General features: G+C 52.3%; 1 protein-coding gene across 2 annotated transcripts; it reads right to left on the bottom strand.

Moving 5' to 3' along the window:
* Window positions 1–520: 520 nt before the first annotated feature.
* ATL3 (atlastin GTPase 3) lies at window positions 521–22,100 on the bottom strand. Of its 2 annotated transcripts, none has more exons than XM_050960806.1 (13): window positions 22,003–22,100; window positions 13,111–13,328; window positions 12,826–12,969; window positions 11,980–12,084; window positions 11,303–11,353; window positions 9,435–9,491; window positions 8,270–8,362; window positions 7,120–7,258; window positions 5,457–5,584; window positions 4,124–4,180; window positions 3,415–3,486; window positions 2,570–3,001; window positions 521–2,087 (listed from the first exon to the last, which is right to left on the bottom strand). In XM_050960806.1, exons 2-13 carry the CDS (start codon window positions 13,315–13,317, stop codon window positions 2,001–2,003), a joined length of 1,572 nt encoding a protein of 523 aa, XP_050816763.1. In that variant the 5' UTR covers window positions 13,318–13,328; window positions 22,003–22,100; the 3' UTR covers window positions 521–2,000. The 2 variants fall into 2 exon arrangements, with proteins under 2 accessions (XP_050816763.1, XP_050816762.1); XM_050960805.1 differs by lacking the exon at window positions 22,003–22,100 and adding an exon at window positions 21,929–21,998.
* Between the last annotated feature and the right edge of the window lie 1,095 nt (window positions 22,101–23,195).

Genomic DNA, 23,195 nt, shown 5'->3' with positions numbered 1-23,195 from the left:
GAATCTTGATGGCTGTTGGTCTCTCTTAGCTAAGTTTCACTCCAACCTTCTTCCAGGCCTTTGCAGATTTCACCCCCCTTCTCCCCCCATGTACTCACCTCTTCTCTTGAGCATTGAAATGCAGGCGCCCAATGGCTTTCACAGGGGGCCAGTTAGGTCATCTTCAGAGGGACACTCGGCTAGAACCAGCCTGAGGCACCAGGGAATGGCTAGAGAGGGAGAAGGTGGCAGATAGTAGGCTTGAAATGGGCAACATTAATGTGGCCTGAAGCATAGATGGCTCCTGGGCTGGGGGATTTCAAAAGGAGCTAGGGCAGTTCTACATTCCTCGCAAACAGATGCCTGCAACACCAATCCAGGCCCACCGAATGAAGGCAGGACACTGGTGAGGATTTTGATGAGCCAAGGAAATCTCCAGCAGAACAAGGCTTGGGAGGCAAGGGAGGTTAGCCAGCGTTCAGCCTCCCAGGGTAAGGCTGTACCCCTCTCCCTCGCCCCCCCCCGAAAAAAGGCACAGTGATCACGAAATGGAATGAGCTTTATTCTTGTGCTTTACATGAGCGGGAATGTGTGAGTGCTTCAGTGTTGGGGTGGGTGGAGGGGCTGGGGTCAGACTGGGCAGGGAATGGGTGGCATCTGGTCCCCTGGTTCGGATCACAGATCCTGACACTGCCAAACTGACCCCAGCCAGATACCAGTGGAGAGGGGAGGCCAACGACCTGCTTGGCTGACAAATGGTGTTGGAGGTCCTAGCAAGGGGAAACCAGACAATCCAATAAGAGGCTAAGGATTTTCCAGTGTAATGCCCCAATGGCAAAAGCTCCCTACTCAAAAGGGCTAAGACAATTGGTCACTCAGCAAGAGATGTTAGCAAAGGGAGCTCCCACGTGGCGCTAAGTGGGGCATCCCCCCATGTGGGCAGGACTGCATTTTAACTGGTACCCCACACAGGACTGAGCCACAGCACACAACTGCCAGTTAGGACTGGGTTTGTCAGCACAAAGGAGCCCCTGGGCATATCTCCCATGAGCAAAGAGCCCTGTTTTGCCCCAAAGCTGAAAGCAGCAGTGGTGGTGAGGGGTGTTAACCCTGGACGGGGGAAAGTGTGGCTGGAGATTGAATAGACCACGTTGGTCCATGCCAGAGACACAGGCTAGGAGTCTCTCTAAATGCAGGCAGGGGCCCACGGGTGGGTCGCACTTCTAGAAGCAGTGTTGGCCCTGCCTAGGGAGCCCAGGCTGGCTGGCAGCACAGCGCCAGAATCATGCCATGGGGCTCACTGGCCCTTGGTCAATGTTAGCTAGGGCTGGGCAGCATGCTGTGGGCTGAAGGCTCTCTCTGGCACGGGAAAGGGTGGCGGGGGTGTCTGCACTTTTTGGTACCATTCCCACCACACCCAAGGCAGCAGCTGGTCGAGAGAGGTTCCCCTCTTCTCCATGAGACCCAACGACACGGTTCAGTTCTACCAAGGCACAAGGGGCAGGGAGGGGAAATGAGGAACAGCAACAGTTACTCTGCTCAGGCCTTGAGGACCCATCCCTTTCGCTGGGCTGGAGGGAAGACACCAAAGCATCTGCACCTCCCAGGTCGGAGCAAGAAGTGAGGGGGGAGCCTGGCATTGTACAACAGCATCTGCCCGCGCCCCCTGCTGAAGGGGAGCCGATCCCATGCAATGAGAAATAACCATTAAGGAGCTGGGATTCAGATGTGGTCTCCAGTCCAGGGGCCGCTCCCAGGAGCAGGAATGTGAGTCCGGTGGGGAGGATGCCCCATCCCGGTGACAAGGCACTGGCTGGCACAGGTAGGAGCTTAAAGCTGCAGTTGGTCTTTAAAAAAAAAAAGTGCAAAAAAAAAAAAAAAGAAGAAGAAGGGGGGAAGGAACAGGAATGAAAGAAGAGAGGAGTCGAGATCTGCGGGCCTGGAGTCACTCTCAGCCAGCAGCAGCTGCAGCAGGAGCACCGGACTTTGCAAAGCCCCAACTCAGCCTTGGCACGAAAGCTTCACTGGGTTTTCTTGTCAGGCGGAGCCCTTGCACCCGATGTGTCAGCTACAGCGGCCCTGGTGGTGTTGCCCATGCGGGAAGTGGCCTGGAGAAAAGGTGCAGGAGAGAGACTGGTTGGTGGGGGTTGTTGGAAAGTCCCAATACGCACCGTAGCACCTAGGCTAATGGGTGAAACAGCTGCTGCATGTGTGAGCCAAATTCCTAGATCACCAGCTCTGGGGGAGGTCAAAGGGGCCACGTTCCCAGTGCTGGAAAGGTCTCTGCAGGGATCTCCAACTCCAGCCCAGCCCCACCAGGGCAGCAGGCAGTACTGCACCCTGCAGTACCTCAGCACTGTCTCCACATTATCAGTGGGGCTGAGTCTTATGAGTCCCTAAGGACCAGCCAGTCCCCTGGCTCGCCAATTCCACCTTCCCTTTAAATAGCTACTACCCCCTCTCCCACACCATCCATGCCAACGAGGCCTAGTCTGCCTCATCCCAGGCATCCCCCGCCCCAACCCATGTCCCCCATCTCATGTCCCCTTGCCATGCCTACCCAGTGCCCCCTATCCCCAGTACTGCCCACCTGCTCCAAGACGAAGTCGGCGGTAGTGTCGATGACCACACCCAGGTCCCGGTACTGGCCTGAGTAACGGATGTAGCCCCAGGCCAGCAGGGCGATCAGCAGCAGCCCTACCACACAGTTGCAGAGCTGGGCAGCCACATCCAGCCCCAGGAAGCCGGTGAGGCCCGAGCCCAAGTAGAGGGCCACGATGGCGCTGAAGATGACGGCCGGCGTGCGGAAGGTGCTGAAGATATTCTTGCTCTTGTTGTGCTTGGCAAAGTGCTCAAAGAGCTCGCCTATCTCCTTCTCCAGCTCCACCTCGTAGCGCTGGCTGAACTCCTTCCCCCCCATCTTCTTGATCTTCTGGAAGTGCTCCAGGGCCGACGCACGGTGCTGCTGGTGCTTCTCCTCCAAGGTCTCTGGGGAGATGTAGGGTTTATCGCCCCCGCACATCTGGGGGGGAAGGGAGCATCATATGGGAGGTTGCATCTCTGTGCCCAAATGGAATCTATAAGAGTTCAGAATATCCCCGACTGCAGTGTGACCCCCGCCCCCACCCTCCCTCAAGCTCCCCTGCAATGGCAGGGACCAGGGGGATGGAGTCAGGACAACTGGGTTCTATCCCCAGCTTTACGACAGGAGTGGGGTCTTGTGCATTACAGTAGAGGACCATGGAGTCAGGACTCTGGGGTTCTCTTTCTAGCCTCTAACAATATCTTTACAAGTCCTGCTGATAATAAGCAGGCCCGCCGGGGGCTCAGGCGGGACCCGACATCCAGCATGTGGGGGAAGCGGAATACACGGTTTGATCATGTGGACACTGATCTTGGCTGCCCAATGGACGCCATGCCCCATGACTCACGCACCTGCTCCATCTTGTTGTAATACATGTCCTTGGCAGAGGCCACAGCTGCTAAGTTATTGGCTTCGGCGGTGGCCTGCAGAGAGAAGGCAAAAGCAAGCCATGATCCGCACTGCCATGAGCATCACTACTGCGGTGCACAGTGCAGTACCGCCTGATGCCTATGGAGTGCTGGAGCTGCTGCAGCCATGCACAGTGCAGTACTGCCTGCTGCCTCTGGGAGGCACTGGGGCTGACACAGAGCTGCAGGGTGCAGTTCCATCTGCTGTCACTAGGGAATTGGATTGCAGTAGCAGCCAGGCTTAACCCTTTCCCCCTTTTGTCTCCCCCACAGCACCCTCTGGCACCCAGCAGGTAGTTTTGACCCACAGCATGGGCTGATAAGTAGGATGCATCTTCCAGCCGAGAACTGACACTAGGAGCAAGCAGGGCTAGATTTATGCTGCCTGCCCTGGGAAAGATGCCTCTGGGCCAGCAGGGGTTAGGAGTGCTCACATTCTGTATGGGAGTCACTTCCAGCCCTCCAGAGGGACGCAGACCCTGGAGCCTTAAGAGACAGGGGAAGGCAGCTGATCTTCAGGGCATGCTGCTCAGCTTGTCCAGGAAAGCACTCACTGCCATTCCTACCCAATGGCCAGAGTCAGAAGAGGATTCGGGGTCCACTCACTGCCCCCTCCCCCTGGCTCTGGCTAGCCCTAACCAACCAAACTCACCTGGAGCATGGATTTGGGGTGGGGCAGGTCCTCTCCTTGGTAGATCTTGATATACGCCTGGGAGGGAGAGAGTGACAGCAATGAAAGCAAGGTATAGAGCTAGGAGATCTAGGCTAGGCACTTCTTCAGCTCCCATCACAATCTTTAATGTATTTATTTATACCCCCGTTAGGCAGGGCAGTGCTATTCTCATTTTACACACGGTGAACACAAGGCACAGAGACTCTAAGTGAATTGCTCAAGGTCGCCTGGAACATTTGTGGTGGAGCAGGGTCTTGAACCCGAGTCTCCCCAATCCTAGGTAAGTGCTCCAACCTCATCTATCTCACAACAGGAAACCACAGGCCAGTGCCCATTCATCTCTTAGTCACTTCCCCGGGAACCTTCATCACAGGAACAGAGCCAGCCCGGATCAGACCACTGGCCCATCCACTCTGGGATCCTGTCTCTGATAGGGGCAGCACCAGAAGCTTGCCAGGATCCCTGCAGTGACAGGGTAACCAGTCCCCAGGGGGAAGTTTCTCCCAACTCTTCTCGCTTCTCGAAGCGAGAAAGGTTTATAACCACAGCTGGTCACCGATTTTGCAACGAAACAGTCTTCCATTGAAAAAAGCAGTTTCGTCCAATCAAAAACATTTCACAGGAGAGCGGTGATTTCAATCGAGTTTGACAGGAAGTTGTCAAAACTAATCATGTCACTGCTCATTTCGATGCAATAGAACAAACACGTTTAATTTTTACTTGAGCATTTTGTTTGGACTTTTATATTAAGGCACACATTTTAATAGTGTATTTGTATACATTCTATACTGATATTATATATGTTTTAATTTGATGTAACATATATTATATTTAATATATATGTTATACATAATTACATTATGTTGAAATATTTACTATATGTAAAGGATAGTTATGTATGTTAATAAAATGTAAAATATATTGTACACATAATATATAATGCTAATTACAATAAACATGAGATGATGTTATATTAAAATATTAACTGTAAAAGTCTAAATGAAAAGAATCCAAATGATCAAGTAAAAAGGAAATGTTTTACCTTAGCAAAACGCTTCCAGGGTCTCCAATTAAAATTTGTCAGAATTTTCAGTTCGCTGCAAATTTTGGCTTTTTGTCCCAATTTGCAGGAAAAAAAAAAAAAAAAAAGCCCCAATGTTGGAATTCCCTGCAGAATGGAAATCCTGACTCCCAAGCAGCTGTTTGCAAAGGCTGCCAGCCAGAGGCTTTAGTGTTGCTGCCACCTGCTGGCTCGGAAAAGGCAATGCACCAGAACAGCAACATTTTCACATTCATCCTGGATTCTGCCCACCTTGAAATATTCCAGTAGGCCTCGGCAGGTGACCTTGGAACCATTGATCTCCTTCTCCAACAGCTGGCGAGGGTCCAGAACAATTGGGATAAGCTGCTGGAGTTGCTCCTTGAACTCGGCAGCAATGTCTGGCTCAGGCAGGAAGGAATGAGACACGTCAAGAAACTAGCATATATATACACTTGCATCAGAGCACTAGAATGCCTGAATTTCTCCTACAAAGCCCCCTGTGAAACAGCCTCACTGCCCAGATGGTGCAGAGAGGGGATGTGACTCGCCCCGAGATCACAAAGAGTCTGTGGAAGAGCTGGGACTCGAACCCCAGTCTCCCAGGCTGGTGGCTAACTCCAGCAGTGCTGAACCATGCTCAGCTCCCTAACAGACAGGACAGAAGCTAAAACACCCCATCAATTAAAGGAAATTGGGTGAGATGAAACCTAGTCTGAGCTCAGATCTTTTAGGCAATTCTCTGGCCCCCATCACTAATATCTGAGCTAATCTCCCAATCTGTGATGATTTATCCTCACAACAGTGCTGTGAAACAGGGCAGCGCTCTTATTCCCACTGGACGGATGGGAAAACTGAGGCACAGAGTAGCTAAGTGACTTACAGGGAGCCTGCGCAGGGGCTTGAGTCCAACCTGCATTGCCCACTTGTTACATTTTCAGAAAAGTCCACTTGTGCTTTCTCCCATGCTGCCCGTCACACTAGTGAGGGTCTCCCCATAAACACCCTCAAAGCTACCTCATTGTCCACCTTCAAATTCCTTCTCAAAATTCTCCTCTGATAGGAGGCCTACAAAAACCTTGACATCAGTTAGGTCACTACTGCACTAAGATCACTGCCCATCATGCTGCCAGGGGCTGCCTAATGGTTTCCTTGTGCTCCCCCATCTGGCTGCTGTCTCTTGCCTTATCCTTAGACTGTAAGCTGTTTGGGCAGGGACCAAGTTTTTGTTGTTTGCACAGAGCCTGGCACCACGGGTCCTAGCCCATGACTAGGGCTCCTAGGCGTGATCATAATTCAATATAATCGCTATTTTTAACTAGGGCTAGGCAACATTTTCTGACCCAACTTCTTTCAGCGAAAAAGGCAGATCTAAGTTGATAGAAACAGCTGATAAATGTGTGTCCATTGTGGCAAGTTGTTAAAGACCAAAAAAAAAAAAAAAAAAAAAAAAAAAAATTCACTTCAAAATTACTTTTCATTTGATATTTTAAAATTTTAAGAAGGGGGCAGCACAAAAATCAAAATGATCGACCCTAAATGATTTTTTTTTTTTTTTTTTTACTTTTTGAACTTTCAGAAGGTGTGTTTTTTCCCGTTTTTTCAGAAGAGCCAATGGTAAATCCATTCTCTACCCAGCTCAGCTTGTAACCTGAGCAGAGCACATTTTTTGCAGGCAGATAGGGGAATTTTAAGATGATGAGGCCCCTTTATAAACCACTCTTCAAGGGATCATATTTAAGTACATGCAGATTCCCCAGAGCTGAGCCTGCAGATCCTGGAGGCGGGGCTCCAGCTCTCAGTGGTTGTGGCCTAAGTCCTGTCAATCCCTGCAGTGCCCTGGTTAGGAACTGGCAACACTGGGTCCATGCAAGGGGAACTGCATTATCCATTCTGGATTGCAGTGGGAGCAGAGTCAATTCTGCGCATGGCCTACCTTTTAGTCGCCCATCAAAGCCGGGGCTAGTGGCCACCTTGAGCCCTGGATGTGGTAGGAGGAAGCAGTTGACGTTGGTGAAACAGGAGTGGATGTGCCTGCGGACGTTCTGGATCTCCTCATGCTGATGGGTCTTCACCTACCGGCAGACCGACATAGACTCATAGACTTTAAGGTCAAAAGGGACCACTATGATCATCTAGTCTGACCTCTTGTACAACGCAGGCCACAGAATCTCACACACACCCTCCTATAACAAGTCCCTAACCGATATCTGAGCTATTGAAGTCCTCAAATCATGGTTTAAAGACTTCAAGGTGCAGAGAATCCTCTAGCAAGTGACCCATGCCCCACACTGCAGAGGAAGGCAAAAAAAACTCCAGGGCCGCTGCCATTCTGCCCTGGAGGAAAATTCCTTCCTGACCCCAAATATGGCGATCAGCTAAACCCTGAGCATGTGGGCAAGACTCACCAACCAGACACCTAGATGGTCACCCCAGCTAGCCACACCCTTGTACTAGGGGAAGGAGTCCTCCCACCCTGTTGCCAGCAAGGGCTGCCCGGGGGATTACGAGCTAGACTAAAAGATCCTGCCCTGCCTTGCTGGACAGCCTGGATCAATGCCAAGGCTGAGGTGTGCAGGAGAACATCCCCTCTGATGCAGCCACTAATAGCTTCCCAAACGGGTGCTGCTGAATCACTCTGCTGTGAAGATGGAAGCCTGGGGGGCAGGGGATCAGTCCACAGGAATCAAGGGCTAAACTTGGCACAGTTTTATCCTGCCCTGCCCCTCCCCCCATGCAACCCTGCTGACTTCAGCTCTCAGCCATCCTGCAGGGCCCACAAGCAAGGTGCCAAGGCCCAAAAGCCAAGGGATAAAGCAGGAGCAACATTTGAAGGGATGGACTCAACAGAGTCAAGGACCCCAGGGGGGCATGGTTTGAGACAGGCCCATGGGACAAGCCGGTCTCAGGGCAGAAGGCCAGGCCCCACCTGCTGGAGGGCAGGTGAGTTACATCACACGCTCAAAGCTCTGGGCTGCAAATGGCCCTCAACTGAGTGATGCCCCCAGCGTGCTCGCCCACTCAGACCAAACACCAACTCCCTTTAAGGATTTGCAGCTGATGTGGCTGTCCCAGCCAGTCCTTACCTCCAGCCGCTTCTCCAGGAAGTTCCTTCCCCCCTCCAGGCCATAGGGGTACTCGTAAGGGAAGCTCCAGTCCCGGACCAGAAACATCAGGGTCTGAGAGAGATGGGAAGGCAGGTCATGAGGGGTCAGCCATGGGCTTAGGGGACTCACTTGCTCTGTGCCACTGGCTTGGGAATGTACTGGCCAACAGTGATAGAACTGGGTGACAGCAGGGGCACCACCTCCTGGTCCCTCTATAGGGGGCAGAACTGATTCACAGCAGGGATGGATACCTAGATAGCCCATAGGGCTTTGCCCCAAAGAGGGGTTGGGAGGGGGAGGCCACAGAACTGGGGAGAATGGGATTCATGTATGTGCTTATTCGCTGGGAAGCCTAAATCAAGATACAGCTTCCCCACCCCTTTCCCAGTCGTGTCCCCCTAGGGGGAGACGGGAATTCAATCTCCATGCTCCATCAGCTGTTTGTGACTGGAAGTGGGCTGAGACCCCTCAAATTCATTCCACAGACACCTGCTAGAGAGGACTGGAGCCACTGGGGCTTTGAGGTTGCTTAGCACTACCAACCCCTCTGTAACAGGCCCAGGGCCTACAGCCAGTCCTGTTCGCTAATCAGATATAGCTGATAAAGATAGACAGCTGCGGGAAAGGGGGAACAGCCAGATGTTAGAGCAGATGGAAGGTAGGTCTAGCCTTGTATTTTCTCCAGCTGCTCAGCCTGAGACTGGATGAAGAAGGCTCCTCACCAGAAGCAGGAACCCATGTGAATTTCCACAGCCTGGGAGAGGAGGGATGTGACACTCCCTGGGGAGAAGAGACCACGGAGGACTACAGACAAGAGAGCCTCAGACACGAGTAACTGGGCCCCTCTAGTGCCCAATCTGCAGCTGCACCTACTCAGGGAGCAGAGACTCATGCTTAAACCCAGACAGCTCTATAACACAACAAGCAGGCTAAAGCAGTCATGCTCCAATCCAGTGCCCTGCTGGATTGTGGGTTACAATCAAAAACCTCTGCCAAGGAGCGAAAGCCCTGAATACCTGCACTCCAGGTACGTCTGGATACCTGGAACCCTGGCCTAACCCAGTTCCCTCCACAGGCCTGTGTGCTCATTCACCCCTCAGGGCAGGGCATGCTGAGCCGGGACAGGGTGGGCTGCAGGGCGTACCTGGAACGGTTTGAGGAAAATCTCGTCCATGGCTAGGCGCCCGTACTCTGTGAAGAGCTGAAGAAGCAGAGAGACCAGTGGTTAAGGACAAGACAAGGCTGTCACAGCTGAAATGGGCAGGGAAGGTGATCACTGGGGACCCGTCAGACATACAAAGCCACATGCACACACACATATCATGGGTCATCATCCCATAACAGCCATCATGGGCCAACACAGAGTCATAGATTTTAAGGCCAGAAGAAACCATTAGATCATCTAGTCTGACCTTCTGTATAACATAGGCCAGATAATGTCACCATTCCCCCCAGTACTGAGCCCAGAAACTTGGATTTGGCTAAAGCAGTGGTCTCCAACCTTTTTACCCCCAAGATCACTTTCTGAATTTAAGGGAAATCCAGGATCTACCCTGCCCCTTCCCCGAGGCCCCGCCCCTTCCCCAAAGCCCTGCCCTGCTCACACCATCCCCTCCTCTCTCCCTCACGTCGCTAGCTCTCCCCCACCCTCACTCACTTTCACTGGGCTGGGGCAGGGGGTTAGGGTTCGGGTGGGGGTGCGGGCTCTGGGCTGGGACTGAGGGGTTTACAGTGTGGAAGGGGGCTCCGGCCTGAGCCTGGGGCAGGAAGGGGTTCTGGGCTGGGGCAGAGTGTTGGGGTGCAGGAGGGGATTTGGGGTGCTGGCTCTGGCAGGGGGCTCAGGGCTGGGGGTACAGCCTTCCACCAGGTGGCACTTACTGTGGGCAGGCTAAAGCAGGCTTCGTGCCTCCCCTGGCCCTGTGGCCCACGCTGCTCCTGGAAGGGGCCAATGCACCCCTGTGGCCCCTGGGAGGGGGATTGGGGGCACATGACTCCATGCACTGTCCCTCTCTGTAGACTCCCCCCCGCCCCCATTGGCCACAGTTCCCCGTTCCCAGCCAATGGACGCTGCAGGGGTGGTGCTTGCAGGCAGGAGCACTGCGCCGAGACCCCTGCCCCCAGCCCCATTCAGGGCCTTAGCAGCCGCCCTGCTGCACCACTGGAGATCGCGATCGACCGGTTGGTAACCACTGGGCTAAAGCATCTTCCTGAAAGGCCTCCAGTCTGGATTTGGAGACATCACCACTTTTCTTGGGAGTTTGTTCCGAAGGAAAATCGCCCCCACAGTGAAACACTGGTGCCTTATTTCTAATGTGAATGTGCCTGGCTTTAACTTCCAGCCATCAGTTCCTGTTCCGCCTTTCCCCACTAGGTTAAAGAGCCATTTAGTATCTGGGATTTTCTCCCCGTGAAGTTACTTGTACACCGTGATCAAGTCACCTCTTGATTTTCTTTTTGAGAACCTAAACAGATTGAGCTTCTTAGGTCTCTCACTGTCAGGCATTTCTCCAGCCCTCTGATCATTTCTCTGGCTCTTTTCTGCAACCTCTCCAATTTTTAAAAAAGTGCACTCCAGAACTGCACACACTGCTCCAGTATTGGTCTCAACAATGACATATTCAGTGGTAAAATATCCCCTCCCTGCTCCAACTCACTGCTCCCCTGTTTATACATCATGGATTGAAGTGGCCGTTTTGGACACAGCATCCCATAGCTGCAGAGACAGATCTTACCCTGCTCACCCAGTCAGCCAGCTTGGAACTGGCATTACCCTACTGGCGCTCCAGACGGAGATGCAGCCAGTGCCAGGCACCATGTACCTAGCAACTCCAGGCCAGGTAAGAGCCCTGCCTCGCCTACACCCCAGCCAGGCCTACCAAACCCAGTCAGGTGCTGCAGCTCAAAGAACTGTTTCTGGATCACCTCCGCCGTCTGGGGAAGCTCCCCTAGCCCTCAGTTCTGGGTTTAACGTCCATGCCACATCTTCATGTTACAAGGCCCCTCCCCTGTTACCTGCAGCTGCTGCAGGTCATCCTCCTGGATGTTCTGGGACAGGTTATAGATCTGCAAGAAAGGAAGATGCTGTTAATGTCAAGAATCCACCAAGGAAGCCGCAGAGCTGAGATTCAAACCTCCACTGCCATCCCTGCCAGACAATCAGATGGGGATGGTGCCACTGAGCTCCCCAGTCATGTTGCTGGTACCCTAGCACTGTGTCCACATCTTCCCCTTCCCAGCCATCTCCATGTCACTTTTTTGACCTCTTCTTGTAAGCGAGGCCCCCACCCCCACCCCTAAGGCTATTCCCGCATCACCCAGCCAAGTGCATTGTGTTTGGTTAAAGCTCCTGGCTCCCAAACTCTCACCCTGAAATCTCAGCAAGTTCCCACTGGGGCTCACCAACCCAGAGCAAAGTGGGACGCCACCCACTCTATTCACAGTGGGAGCAGAGATCTCCTAGTCACACACCCTGCTCAGAACCCCCACTGCACTGCTTAAGGTCCCGAGCCATGAGGTGACCATCTGCACAGTTCCCCTAAGGGCTGGGAGATGGCAGCCCTTGTGCCCAGCCCCATGCCCTGATGACACCAAGACACAGTCCCTGCCAGCAGGGCCACATGCCAGGCACCTCCAGCCTAGGAATGGTTCCCCTTGTCTAACCCCAGGGCATTACCCTCTGCCGGGCCCACCTGGATGGAGCTGGTCATGGTGCTGAGCGCAAAGATGGTGGCACAGTCCTTGACGGTTGACTGGCTGTCGAAGGCGCCCTGGGTGTCCATCAGAACCACTGCCACCTGGGGGAGAGGGACACAGATTGGGATGGAAGAGTGTGGGCCAGATGAGACCAGAGAAAGCGCACTGACACATGCCCATGCTGGAACCCAGGGAGTGCCCAGCTCCAGCTCATTATGTGGGGATAATGCTCTCCTCCCGAGTCAGGAGATGGCATCCAAGGGCATGTGGGGCACCATCAGTATGGCCTGCCCCTTCCACAGGTCACCAGGCTTGGCATCAAGAGGGGATCACCCAGACTGATACCCCTGGCGCACACCAGCAGCCAGTAACGCTAGCCCTCCCCCTAGCATGGGGCATGGATCCAGTCAATGACCCGATGCCATCCTGGCCCAGGTTGCACCGCCCTGCAGATTCAGTGGGTAGCTGCACTGGCCTGCAGCAAATGGCAGGGGGCCAAAGCCAAGCAGGCAGAGGAGAGGTCTGGCTGCAGATCAGAGGCTGGCTGACTGCCAGGAACTGTGCACTCTCTTCCATAATGCTGCAAACCTGGGGGTGCAGCCACATCTGTGACTCATACTCACAAAGGTGCCACATCCCCCTACACATGCTCCCCCCACTCCATGCCTCCACCCGACCAGACACACTCCCCACTAGGCTGACCAGACAAGTATGAAAAATCGGGACAGAGGGTGGGGGGGTAATAGGTGCCTATATAAGACAAAGCCCAAAATATTGGTACTGTCCCTATAAAATCGGGACATCTGATCACCCTACTTCCCACCTCCATCCCCCACCCTTACCTTTTTCCCATCTCGCTTTTCCACGGTGAACACCTCACTCCAGATCTGGATTCCAGTGGTTTCGGGGTCTGAGCCTCCACGCCATGAAAACCCCAGCAGGGGCTCATCCTCTTGCCCCAGCCAGCTGGATGCACCACCTTCCTTCTGCAGAACAAGCAAGAGGGGTGGATTCTCAGCTGAGAGCAAGGCTGGGTCAGCTGGAGGCAAAGCACTGCGGGAAGGGGCAGTGCCTCATCCAAGTGTACATGTACTGCAGCAGCAGGGCATCATGGGAACAGAGCTTACCTGAGTGTACATGTAACGCAGCATGAAGTCCAGCAGGAAAGATTTCCCTTTCCGGAAGGCCCCAGCTACCGATACCACCACCACATCCATGTCCCGGATAGACTCCTGCAGCAGCACCCGGCTCAGCGCCTTCTCGTCCAGCTCAAAGGAGTGGGCTTCTTTGTGCACCAAGACGATCTGCACTGGCCCAGGCTTCCCTCGCCCCATGGTGTCCCCACCTGTGGGCATAAATACATTGCTTGGGGGGCTTCATAGGAAATGCCCTAGGGGAGGTGGGGCTTGGTAACAATCTTCCTAGCAAGGGTTTAGATTATCCCACATCCGGCTCCTTCGGGGTTTTTTTTGCACTTTTCACTGAAGCATTTCATGCTGCTCAGAGATGGAATACCAGGATAGACGGGTCCATGGGCCTGATCCAGTATGACTATTCCTATATTCCTCTCTGTACAGCAAAGGACCACAGCCCTGGGCTGACCTACACACCAGAACTCCTCCAAGCACCAAGGGTGGGGTAAGGGTGAAAAGCTTCTTGTTTTTCTTTCCCAAACGCAGACCTGGAGGGCTTAGTTCAACTCTCACGCCAGAAGGGATTGTGAATCTCTCCCATTCCCAAAGTCTGGGAGTGTCTGAAGAGACGCACTTGTGTGGCTACAGGGCCCCTCTCTCCTAAACTGCGGCCTGTGCCCTCCATATCAAGCTGTTCAGGGAAAACTGAACTACCTGGCTACATGCAACCTGAGTCCCAATCCTGCTACTTGGGGGGCGGGGGGGGCACTCAGCAGCTTGGATGATCAAACCCAAGGGCCAGAGCTCCCATCGCAAGCCTGGCTGCTCTTCCTCACCACCCCCACACCAGGAGCTCATGAGCGCTGAGGTTACAATACTAAATGTCAACACTGCACCAGAGATGACAACTCCTCCCTTCTCCCCCTCCCAATCTTCAGGGCAACCCACAACACAAAAGGGCAGGACACAGCCAAGGGAGAGATGTCCCAAGACACTCCCAACTGGGGAGAGTAAGCTTGGATCCGCTCCTTTCTTGGGACAGGGAAGCCTTGGAACCAGAAATATTTGAAGAGCAGGATGGGGCCGGGTTATATTTTGCTGCAGTCTGTACCGAGAGGCACCCTGTTGCCAGTCACACCCCTGAACTCATTGGGGCTGCAGGGGCAGGATTAATTCAGGGAGTGGCCTGGCCACCAGTCAGTGCCGTGAATACCCACCCCGCAGCCCAAGGAACATGTGCCAGTCTGGGAGACTTTCTGCCAGAGTAATTGGCTCACGCAGGTAGAGGTTGGTGCTTCCTTGCTAGGGTTGTACTCTGTCAGAGTATGTCTTCACTGCTGGGCTCTTTACCTGGGTGTTATCCTAACCCACTCCCATCCACATACAAAACCCTCACCCCCAAATTTAGTAGCCCAGCTGCGGGCTGGATTACAGCTCAGATTCTTCTTTCACATAGGCTGGTAACCGGCCCACTTTGCAATGAAGATGCTGGAAAAAAGTCACTGGAGCGCTGATAGTCCTCCCACGCATTCCCACAATTCCCTGCGTCCCTAGAACAGACAAGTTCTCCCACAATTCACTGGGAAAGAATCACAGAGCAGCTTATCATACTGCAGCACAAAGAACTATGGGCTATGTCCTCAGAAGTCCTAGTCACACACACAGGAAAGTGCAGCACAAGTGAGGAAGAGTAACACAGATACGATGCTGCAGTGTGGCTGCTCACGCCTGGGCTAGGCCAACATGGGTGCAGATCATCCAGCCCAATGGCATTGAACAGGTAACTTCTAATCCAGCACTAACCCATGCTCAGGGTAAGGCCCTGGTGGCTCGGGAGATGCGGGTTCTATTCCTGCCTCTGTGGCTGACTCCCCATGCGACCTGGGGCAGGTCACTTCCTTCCTCTGCACCTCCAATTCCCCACCTGCAAAATGGGCATAATAACGAATGAACATTGGGGCAGGGGGGAGGGGAAGAGTGTTGTTTTTAGGCTTTGTACCACAGTGGCTCTTTGTTGGCCTTAAAAGTCTCTCTGAGCCAGGGCCACAGGGAGGCAGTTATCTTAGCACAGCCTCGTGCAGCAAATTCCACAGAGAGGGATTTTACCACGATGCTGACGAGAACCTCGCTAATGTGCCGCAGTTACACAAAGTATTATTTTGGATGGCACAAGCTTGACATGGATCAGGACCCCGTGGGGTCAGGCACTGTCCAAACATTGAATTAAAAGACAATCCCTGGCCCAAAGAACTTCCAGTTGAATGAAATTAGCGTGATTTGATAAAATATGCCAGAAAGCGGAATGCTGCCATGAAAGAACTGCCTTGGGCTGGTTCCTCAGCTGGGGTAAACGAGCACAGCCCACTCACCCTCTGACTGGGGCCAGCCAAGGGTCTGACCCTCTGCCTCATCGTGCAGGGGAGGGGGAAGGGGCAGGAGCAGCAGATGGGGCCAGGTGCATTCCTAGATTCTAAGGCCATAAGGGCCTATTGTGATCATCTAGCCTGACTTCCTATATAACATAGGCCGGCCCTGAATTAATTCCTGTTTGAACTACAGCAAATTTGTTAGAAACACATCCAGCCTTGATTTAAACATTCCTAGCAATGGAGAATCCACCACAGCCCTTGGGAAGTTGTTCCAATGGTCAAGTTCCCTCACTAGTCAATTTGCACCTTATTTCTAATCCCAATTTCAACCTCCAGCCAGTGGATCTTTTTAGACCTTTGTCTGTTGGATTAAAGAGCCCATGATCAAAGTTCAGTTGCCCATGAAGAGAGATAAGGTGGGTGAGGTAATCTCTTTTATTGGACCAGCTTCCACTGGTGAGAGAGCGAAGCTTTCCTGCTACAGAGAGCTACAAATTGGTCTAATAAAAGAAATTAACTCCCCACTTTATCTCTCTAATATCCTGGGACCAACACGGCTACACCACTGTTTCCCATGCAGGTACTTTTAGACTGTGATTAAGTCACCCCTTAACTTTCCCTTTAAACGAAACAGATTGAGGTCCTTGAATCTACCACTCTAACCATGTTTTTCTGATCTTTTAATCTTTCTCGTGGCTCTTCTCTGAACCAATTTTACCAACAACCTTCTTGAATTGTGGGTACCAGAATTGGACACAGCATTCCAACAGCAGTCGCACCAGTGCCAAATACAGACAGAACCTCCCTACACCTATACAAGATTCCCCTGTTTATATATCCAGATTCTCGTTAGCCTTTTTGGCCACAGCACTGCACTGGAAGCCTGTGTTCAGGTGATTATCCATAGGTTAGGACTGGACTGGAAAGAGATCTGAGGGGCAAAAGTCTTGGAGAAAGGAAGTGGGGAGTCCGGGACTCTTGTCCATGAGTGACTAACACCCAATCTATGCCTCTGGATAAAACTTTCCACTTTCCTTGGCTCTTCACCATCAAAGCACTTTGCGGGCATCCATGCCAACCCCCCTTCCTTGGATGGAATGAGCCTCTTTCAACAACAGAGGCAGAGAGAGATGGGAAATGGCTCGCCCTAAGGCATGAGCACCCAGCTGCCCCATGTTTTGATCACAAGGTTGCTTGTTAGCTACACCACTTAGAAAAGAGAGCTTTGATCAGCAGCTAGTCCAGTTCAGGATCTCACCAGGATATTGGGGCAGAGTGGAGATGATGGTTAAGAAGAGGGGTTCCTATGCATGGGATGGTCTCTTCTCCCTGGCTGGCTCCATACTCAGCTGCTTTTCCTCCCCCCTCCATTCTATTTTGTACAGGTTCTTACCCTGCCTTCCTCACTCTAGTATCTGTGAATTAAGCCCCACATGACTGACGTGTCACATGTGGTTTGTCCTCTCCCTGGGGGCAGGGAGAATTGCACATGTAGTGGAGTGGATTGTTTTGGGACGGTTTTGTTTATTTACAGCACATGCCGCTGCTCTGTGTTCTTTCCTTGGGGACAGAAGGGAGAGGATCTGTGAGGGATCATCTAGGAACCAACTGGAACCTTCTAACCTGAAATTTTGCTAGCAGGAGAAACTGGTTCTGCCCAGATCAAGTCTCTCCTAGGCCAGCTAGTGCCTCAATGATTAAGGCCAGTGAAAGACCCAGACATCATGCTGGGATCCACAGATGTTTGGAGAACCCAAACTCTGACCTCCGGCTAGCCCAAAAGCTGTTGGATTCCAGGCCAGGCTCTTCTCAAGGACAGCAGTGACTGGGAAAGAGTCACAAACCAGATTCTGGAGACAGTGCCTCAACAGTTCCTGCTCCTCCTTTGAACCAATGGGTCCTGAAATGTCAGGCAGGCACCTCTGAATCCAAGATCTTGTGAGCAGGGCCCATCTCTGGCTGTCTCTCTCTCTGCAGTGCCCAGCTCAATGCACCCCCACCAAATCTTGATCACGGGGTGTCTGTGCAGCACATGCCCAATGCCTCCCCTCCCCCCCGCATGACAGGGCCCTGCCAATCTCAGTTGGGGAGGAGGATGTGCAGTGCCCAGCCCAATGGGGACCTTCCAATCTCAACTGGAGCCTTGAGGCACTACCATAATGCTACTAATAATGTACACACTGTAATGAGGCCCCAATCTCAGGCAAGGCATCTGCTCCAATGCACATAGTAAACAACACCACACACAGCTCGTTTTTATCTATGCCACCCAGAGCAGTAAAAGAGCAATTAGCATTCTTTTTCTGACTCCGGCCTGGTCCACACTACAGCGTTAAATCGATTTAAACAGCGTTAAATTGATTTAACGCTGTACCCGTCCACACTACAAGGCACTTTAAATCGATTTTAAGGGCTCTTAAAATCGATTTCTGTACTCCTCCCCAACGAGAGGAGTAACCCTAAAATCGATATTACTATATCGATTTAGGATTAGTGTGGACAGAAATCGAAGTTATTGGTCTCATTCTTTTACTAAGCTACCCAGAGTGCACCGCTCCGGAAATCGATGGTAGCCTAGGACCATGGACACACACCATCGAATTAATGTGCCCTAGTGTGGACATGTAAAATCGATTTTATAAAACCAGTTTTATAAAACCGGTTTTAATAATTTCGATTTTATGCTGTAGTGTAGACGTGGCCTCCATTAGTGCCATACTAATTTAATACACAAGAGCTCTGGGCACCTGGGCTTAACTGTGACTCAGGCAGCAAGCAAAGTGAGTACGAAGGTCCCAAAGCCACCTGCAGGAATAGATTCAGTGTGACTGACACTCTCCAGTGAGTTCGCAGCCCAGAAGTGAGGGGCACCGACAGCTCTGTCTGTAGGGAGCCCAGCAGTGGGACAGGACTTGGCTGTAAGTCAGAACTGAGGGGTATCAGCAGAGCTGTATGGGGAGCGCAGAACAGGGATAGCACAGGGCTGCAGGTCAGGACTGAGGGCACCCCAGGGCTAGGATAGCAGGAAAGCGGTAGGTCAGGATTATGGGACATTGGCAGAGCTGGTGGTGGGGAGGAGAGGATGAACCCAAGGCTGGGAAGCAGGAAGCTGTAGGTCCAGACTGAGGAGCACTGGCAGACATGGGTGAAGAGGAAGCTTATCCTGGCCCTGCATTATGCCTCACTCTCTCAAGCGCGACCTTCTCATTTTCCTGTGTGATAAACAAATAATGCCAAGACAATATAAACACAAGCCAATATTTCAAATCATTCTCTAGGAGGTTTCACCCAGTGTCAGCAGCTGAGCAGCAATGGGGAAAAAACAGGAACAACCCTACTGAGGCTCAGCAAAGTCCTGACACCCCAATGCCGGCACCATCCTCCGGTCAGTATTGCAGACAACAAGCCTGGAATCAAATTTGCAGAGTGCAGAGGAAAACGTCACAGGGGCAAGGAATGACAGGGCCTCAGGGCTAGGAGGGTCCATGATGTAAGCCCAGGACCCCTGAGCAGAGGAACCAGAGTTGAGCAGTGTCAATAATATGACATGCTCAGGGAGACATGCCGGGTACACAGGGCCATAGGTGTTCAGTCAGCAGGGGGCAGTCTGAGCCCCAGAGAAGCAGTTCAAGGTGTCAGCAAGGCAGGCTGGTTGCAAACTAGCGCAATGCGTTTGCAAGAAAAAGGATTTGGGACACAATACATTTGCAGTACAAACCACTTGCAATACAGTGCAAACATCCACAAAGCCACCTCGTTATCCTCCTCAAACTCTCCTTTGCCATGACGCTCACAAAACACTTGACTACCATTATGTTGGTGGGCTGGGACAACAGCCTATCATGCCAACTTGGATTATCTCATTATTTCCTTGTGCTCCTCCCCTGTCTGTCTGTATCACCTGTTGTCTCATCTTATACCTAGATTAGAAGTTCGTTGGGGCAGGGTTCAGCTTTATACCGTGTCAAGCACAATGGGGTCCTGATCCATGACTGGGACCTGTAGTATGACCACAGTACAAATAACTCACCGACCAAGCATTCACAACACATTGTGTTGGCGATACAAAGCATTCTTGACACTTTAACACAACAACACATTGCATCTGCAACACCGTTCAATGGGGTCTGACAGCAACCTCACTCAACGTGTCTGCAACACATCACAAAAGGTTCACAACCCACCACATTTGCCATGCCACACCTTGGCCCCGCAAAGCAACACAACACTTGCATAATACAACATAGGGCAACATTTCCCTACTCAACACACTCGCAAGGCCACACATTTGCAATGCAAGGGTGTCAAAAAGCAACTCAACACAGGTTAACTGGAAGTTAACCAGGGCAAGGAAACTGCAGCATAGAGAGGGCTCTGCTCCAGGCTTCCCTTGCAAATGCTTGCTTCATTCAAGATTAAATTCACTCAAAAGCAGTTACAAAAACTCTGCCTGCACAGATGACTAAGTGTTAAGCTATGGCTTGGATCCCCTCCACCCCCACCATCTCCTCTTGAAATACGTACTTCCGTGAAAGGGAAAAAGGCAACACCACAAACGCACACCCAAAAATTACTTGCACGTAGTTTCTTTCCAGTGCCAGTGAATGGAAAACAGAGCTACTCAGTCTGCACTCCCCACCCTGCCCTCAGTCAGGAAATCCAGGCCTGGTTCACATTAAGCAGGGGATGGCAGAAGGGCTCTTTGCGCCATCCAACATAATTTACTAGTTCCCAGTGCAGTGCTAGGAAAATAGCCTGATGTTTCACATGCAGCTAATCATGCCTCACCTCAACTGTTCTTCAAGACAGCATAGGAGTTGGCACACATGATAGAGAGGTGTAGGCAGGGGCAGACATGGAGATGGATGGAGGTATGATGTAAACTATCACCTCACGGGGGGACTGGGTGTCAGGACTGAGGAACATCAACGCAGCTAGGTGAAAGGAAAGACTGCCCAGTCCCTGCCTGCATCATACTTGCCTCTGCCACCATCTCAAAGAAAGATTTATCTACCTCTCTATGGTACTTACAGAGCCCTCATTACCTTAGGTATCTCATAATCTTCACACATACCCTGTGACGCAGGACAGTGCTATTATTTCCATTTTATAGATGGGAAACTGAGGCACAGAGCAGTTAAGTGACTTGCCCAAGGGTACTTGTGGCCAAACAGGGATTTGAACCCAGGTCTCCCTAGAACCATACCTTCTGGATTATCTTTCCTCTATATTCCTTCTTCCTCACTGGATTAGGCTATAGGGCTCAGATAGGCGGATTCTGAGAAAGGTGAAAAGACCCAGCAGTTATGGGGTCACTTGATCCCCAGATGCTTAGTGGGCATGAAGCAGCATGGTTTAGAGCCCTTGGACCCAAATATATGGTCCCATCCTAATGTGACAGTGGAAGAAAGCAGTTTCAGTACCACCACAGCCCTTGGCCGAGTCTCTACATGGCGTTATCCCACCTATGCTAGCAGTCAAAGCACTTTCAGCCTCACTTACAGCCATCATCAGCCAGAGGTCATGTTTCTTGGGCAAATGAGGGTCAAACATTATAACCTCACATCCTTCTCACCCCCTTCTAATCCCTTTACGTTCCTGACTCCTGGGTGTGGGGGCAAAGACTGTAGGGAAAGATCCTGCCTCAGTAGGGTGTGGGGGAAATAAGGCTACAGGGAACAATCCTGCCCTAATGGGGTGGGAGGACAAAGAGCAGCATTCTCCCCATTTCACAGATGGGGAAACTAAGGCACAGAGAGAAGTGATTTGCCTAAAGTCAGCCAGCAGGACAGTGACAGAGCCGGGAAACAAACATAGGTGTCCTGATTCACAAGCAATTGGTGTATCCAACAGACCATGTGAACCAAGTGGCGCGATGTTCCATTGCAGAATCAGGCCCCAGTTACATACATTATATAGACTGCAAAGTGCTTCAAGGACTCTAGCTGTGCTCGTATAAAGGGGGCCTTTCATCCAGGGAGAGGGCATAGAGTCCTCAAACAACTCTACCTAAGTACAGTCACCTATACCCAGGTCCTGATGTAGGGTGGTCATGGGGACACTATAGAAACACATATAATTCCTGCTCTGTATACTGAGGTGCCTGCTCTAGTCAGCTCCCTAGTACTGCATAAGCACCTTATGGTCTCCTCTCTCTATGGGGGACCCTGTGACTTGTCCCTCTCTCTACATATAGGGGACCCTATAGCCCCCCTTTTTCCTCTCTGGGAACCACATACGTCCTCTCCCTATAAGAGAACACATGGCCTCATTTTTCTCTCTATATAAGGAATCCTCTTTCTCTACAGGGGATCGCGTCTCTCTGGGGACCCCATATCCCCGTCTCTCTCCGTAGGGAACCCCTCTGCCCCCTCCATAGGGAATCCCAGCTCCAGAGGGGAAGCCGTAGCCCCGCCCGCCGTCTCCAAGGGGGACTCCCTCACCATAGGAGACCCTTATACCCCCTTCGCCATAGGGGGCCCCAGGCTACCCGGACGGGGGGAGAGGGCCCCATTACCGGCCGCCTCCAGCTTGACACTGTTCGCTGCTGCCGCCACTGCGTACGGATCAACATGGAGCCGCCTCCACCACCACCCCCGCGCCCCGCGGGGCCAGGATGAGATGGGCGGGGCCAACGCCCGGCGGGAGGGGGAAAACAGAGAGCAGGCCGACCGGAGAGGCATGCCGGGAGATGTAGTCCCTTTGAACTCCCCTCTGGTACATTTCAATAAACTGTGGCGCCCGTGGACTACAAGTCCCAGCAACCGCCGCGGCGGGCACTGTCCCCACATGGGGAGGTACATGCCGGGAAATGTAGGCCAGCCCCAGTCCTCCCGTGGGGTACCCCTTGGTGTCCATGGACTATGGCTTCTAGCAGCCTCCTCGGGAGAGTAACTCCCTCACACCCAAGGGTCGCATGTTGTGGACCGGTGCTGCTTTGAGCCCCATGCCACCCAAAGCATTCCCAGAGCAGAGTACAGGCTGATGTCCAGGCTTCTAGAGCAAGAGAGGGTGCTTGGTTTCTTGGGGCACAAGGCTGGGGCACAGTTGACTACAAGGTACTGGTGAAGTTTTGCAGAGAGGGCTCTGTATGAAAGGAGCATCATCTACAAAGACAGGTGAGCCCTGCCCTGCAGCCTGTGTATGGCCCATCCCTGCTACTTGTTCACCGCCTGTGCCTTGCAGCCTATGCATGGCCCATCCCTGCAATTTGTGCACTGGCACTGCATTTACTCTGCAGCCCAGGCATGGCCCATCCCTGCTACTTGTACACTGCCTTTGCCCTGCAGCCTGTGCATGGCTTTTCTCCTCTAGCTGTGCTTTGTTCCTTCCCTCTGATCTAGCCAGTGCAGTGTCCTTGCCTTGCAGCTATATATGACTCCTTCCCTTAGGTCATGCATTGCAGCTACCTTGCAGTCGTTCTAAACAGCTCCTTCAAATGCTCTAGTTAACCTTGCCACCCAGCTTCTGGGAAAGAGTCTGCATCCCAGGGGCTGGGACTCCAGAGACAGAACTGATTGTAGTAGCGAAAGAGCTCTGTGGGCTGGCTGCAGAAGAGGAGTCCTGCGTGACAGGAGAGCAGGCCCTCTACACATTTACTGTTATCATTATTATTCATGTATTCCAGTAGTACCTGGAGGCCCCAGTATAGATTAGGTCTCCCCCAGGATGTTCACCACCAGTTTCATAGGAGATACTGCATCTTGAGCA

Source organism: Gopherus flavomarginatus, chromosome 6 (genome assembly GCF_025201925.1).
Source record: "Gopherus flavomarginatus isolate rGopFla2 chromosome 6, rGopFla2.mat.asm, whole genome shotgun sequence".
NCBI lineage: Eukaryota > Metazoa > Chordata > Testudines > Testudinidae > Gopherus > Gopherus flavomarginatus.
The sequence above is the reverse complement of the archived record's forward strand: the minus strand, read 5'-3'. Positions and strand labels throughout refer to the sequence as shown.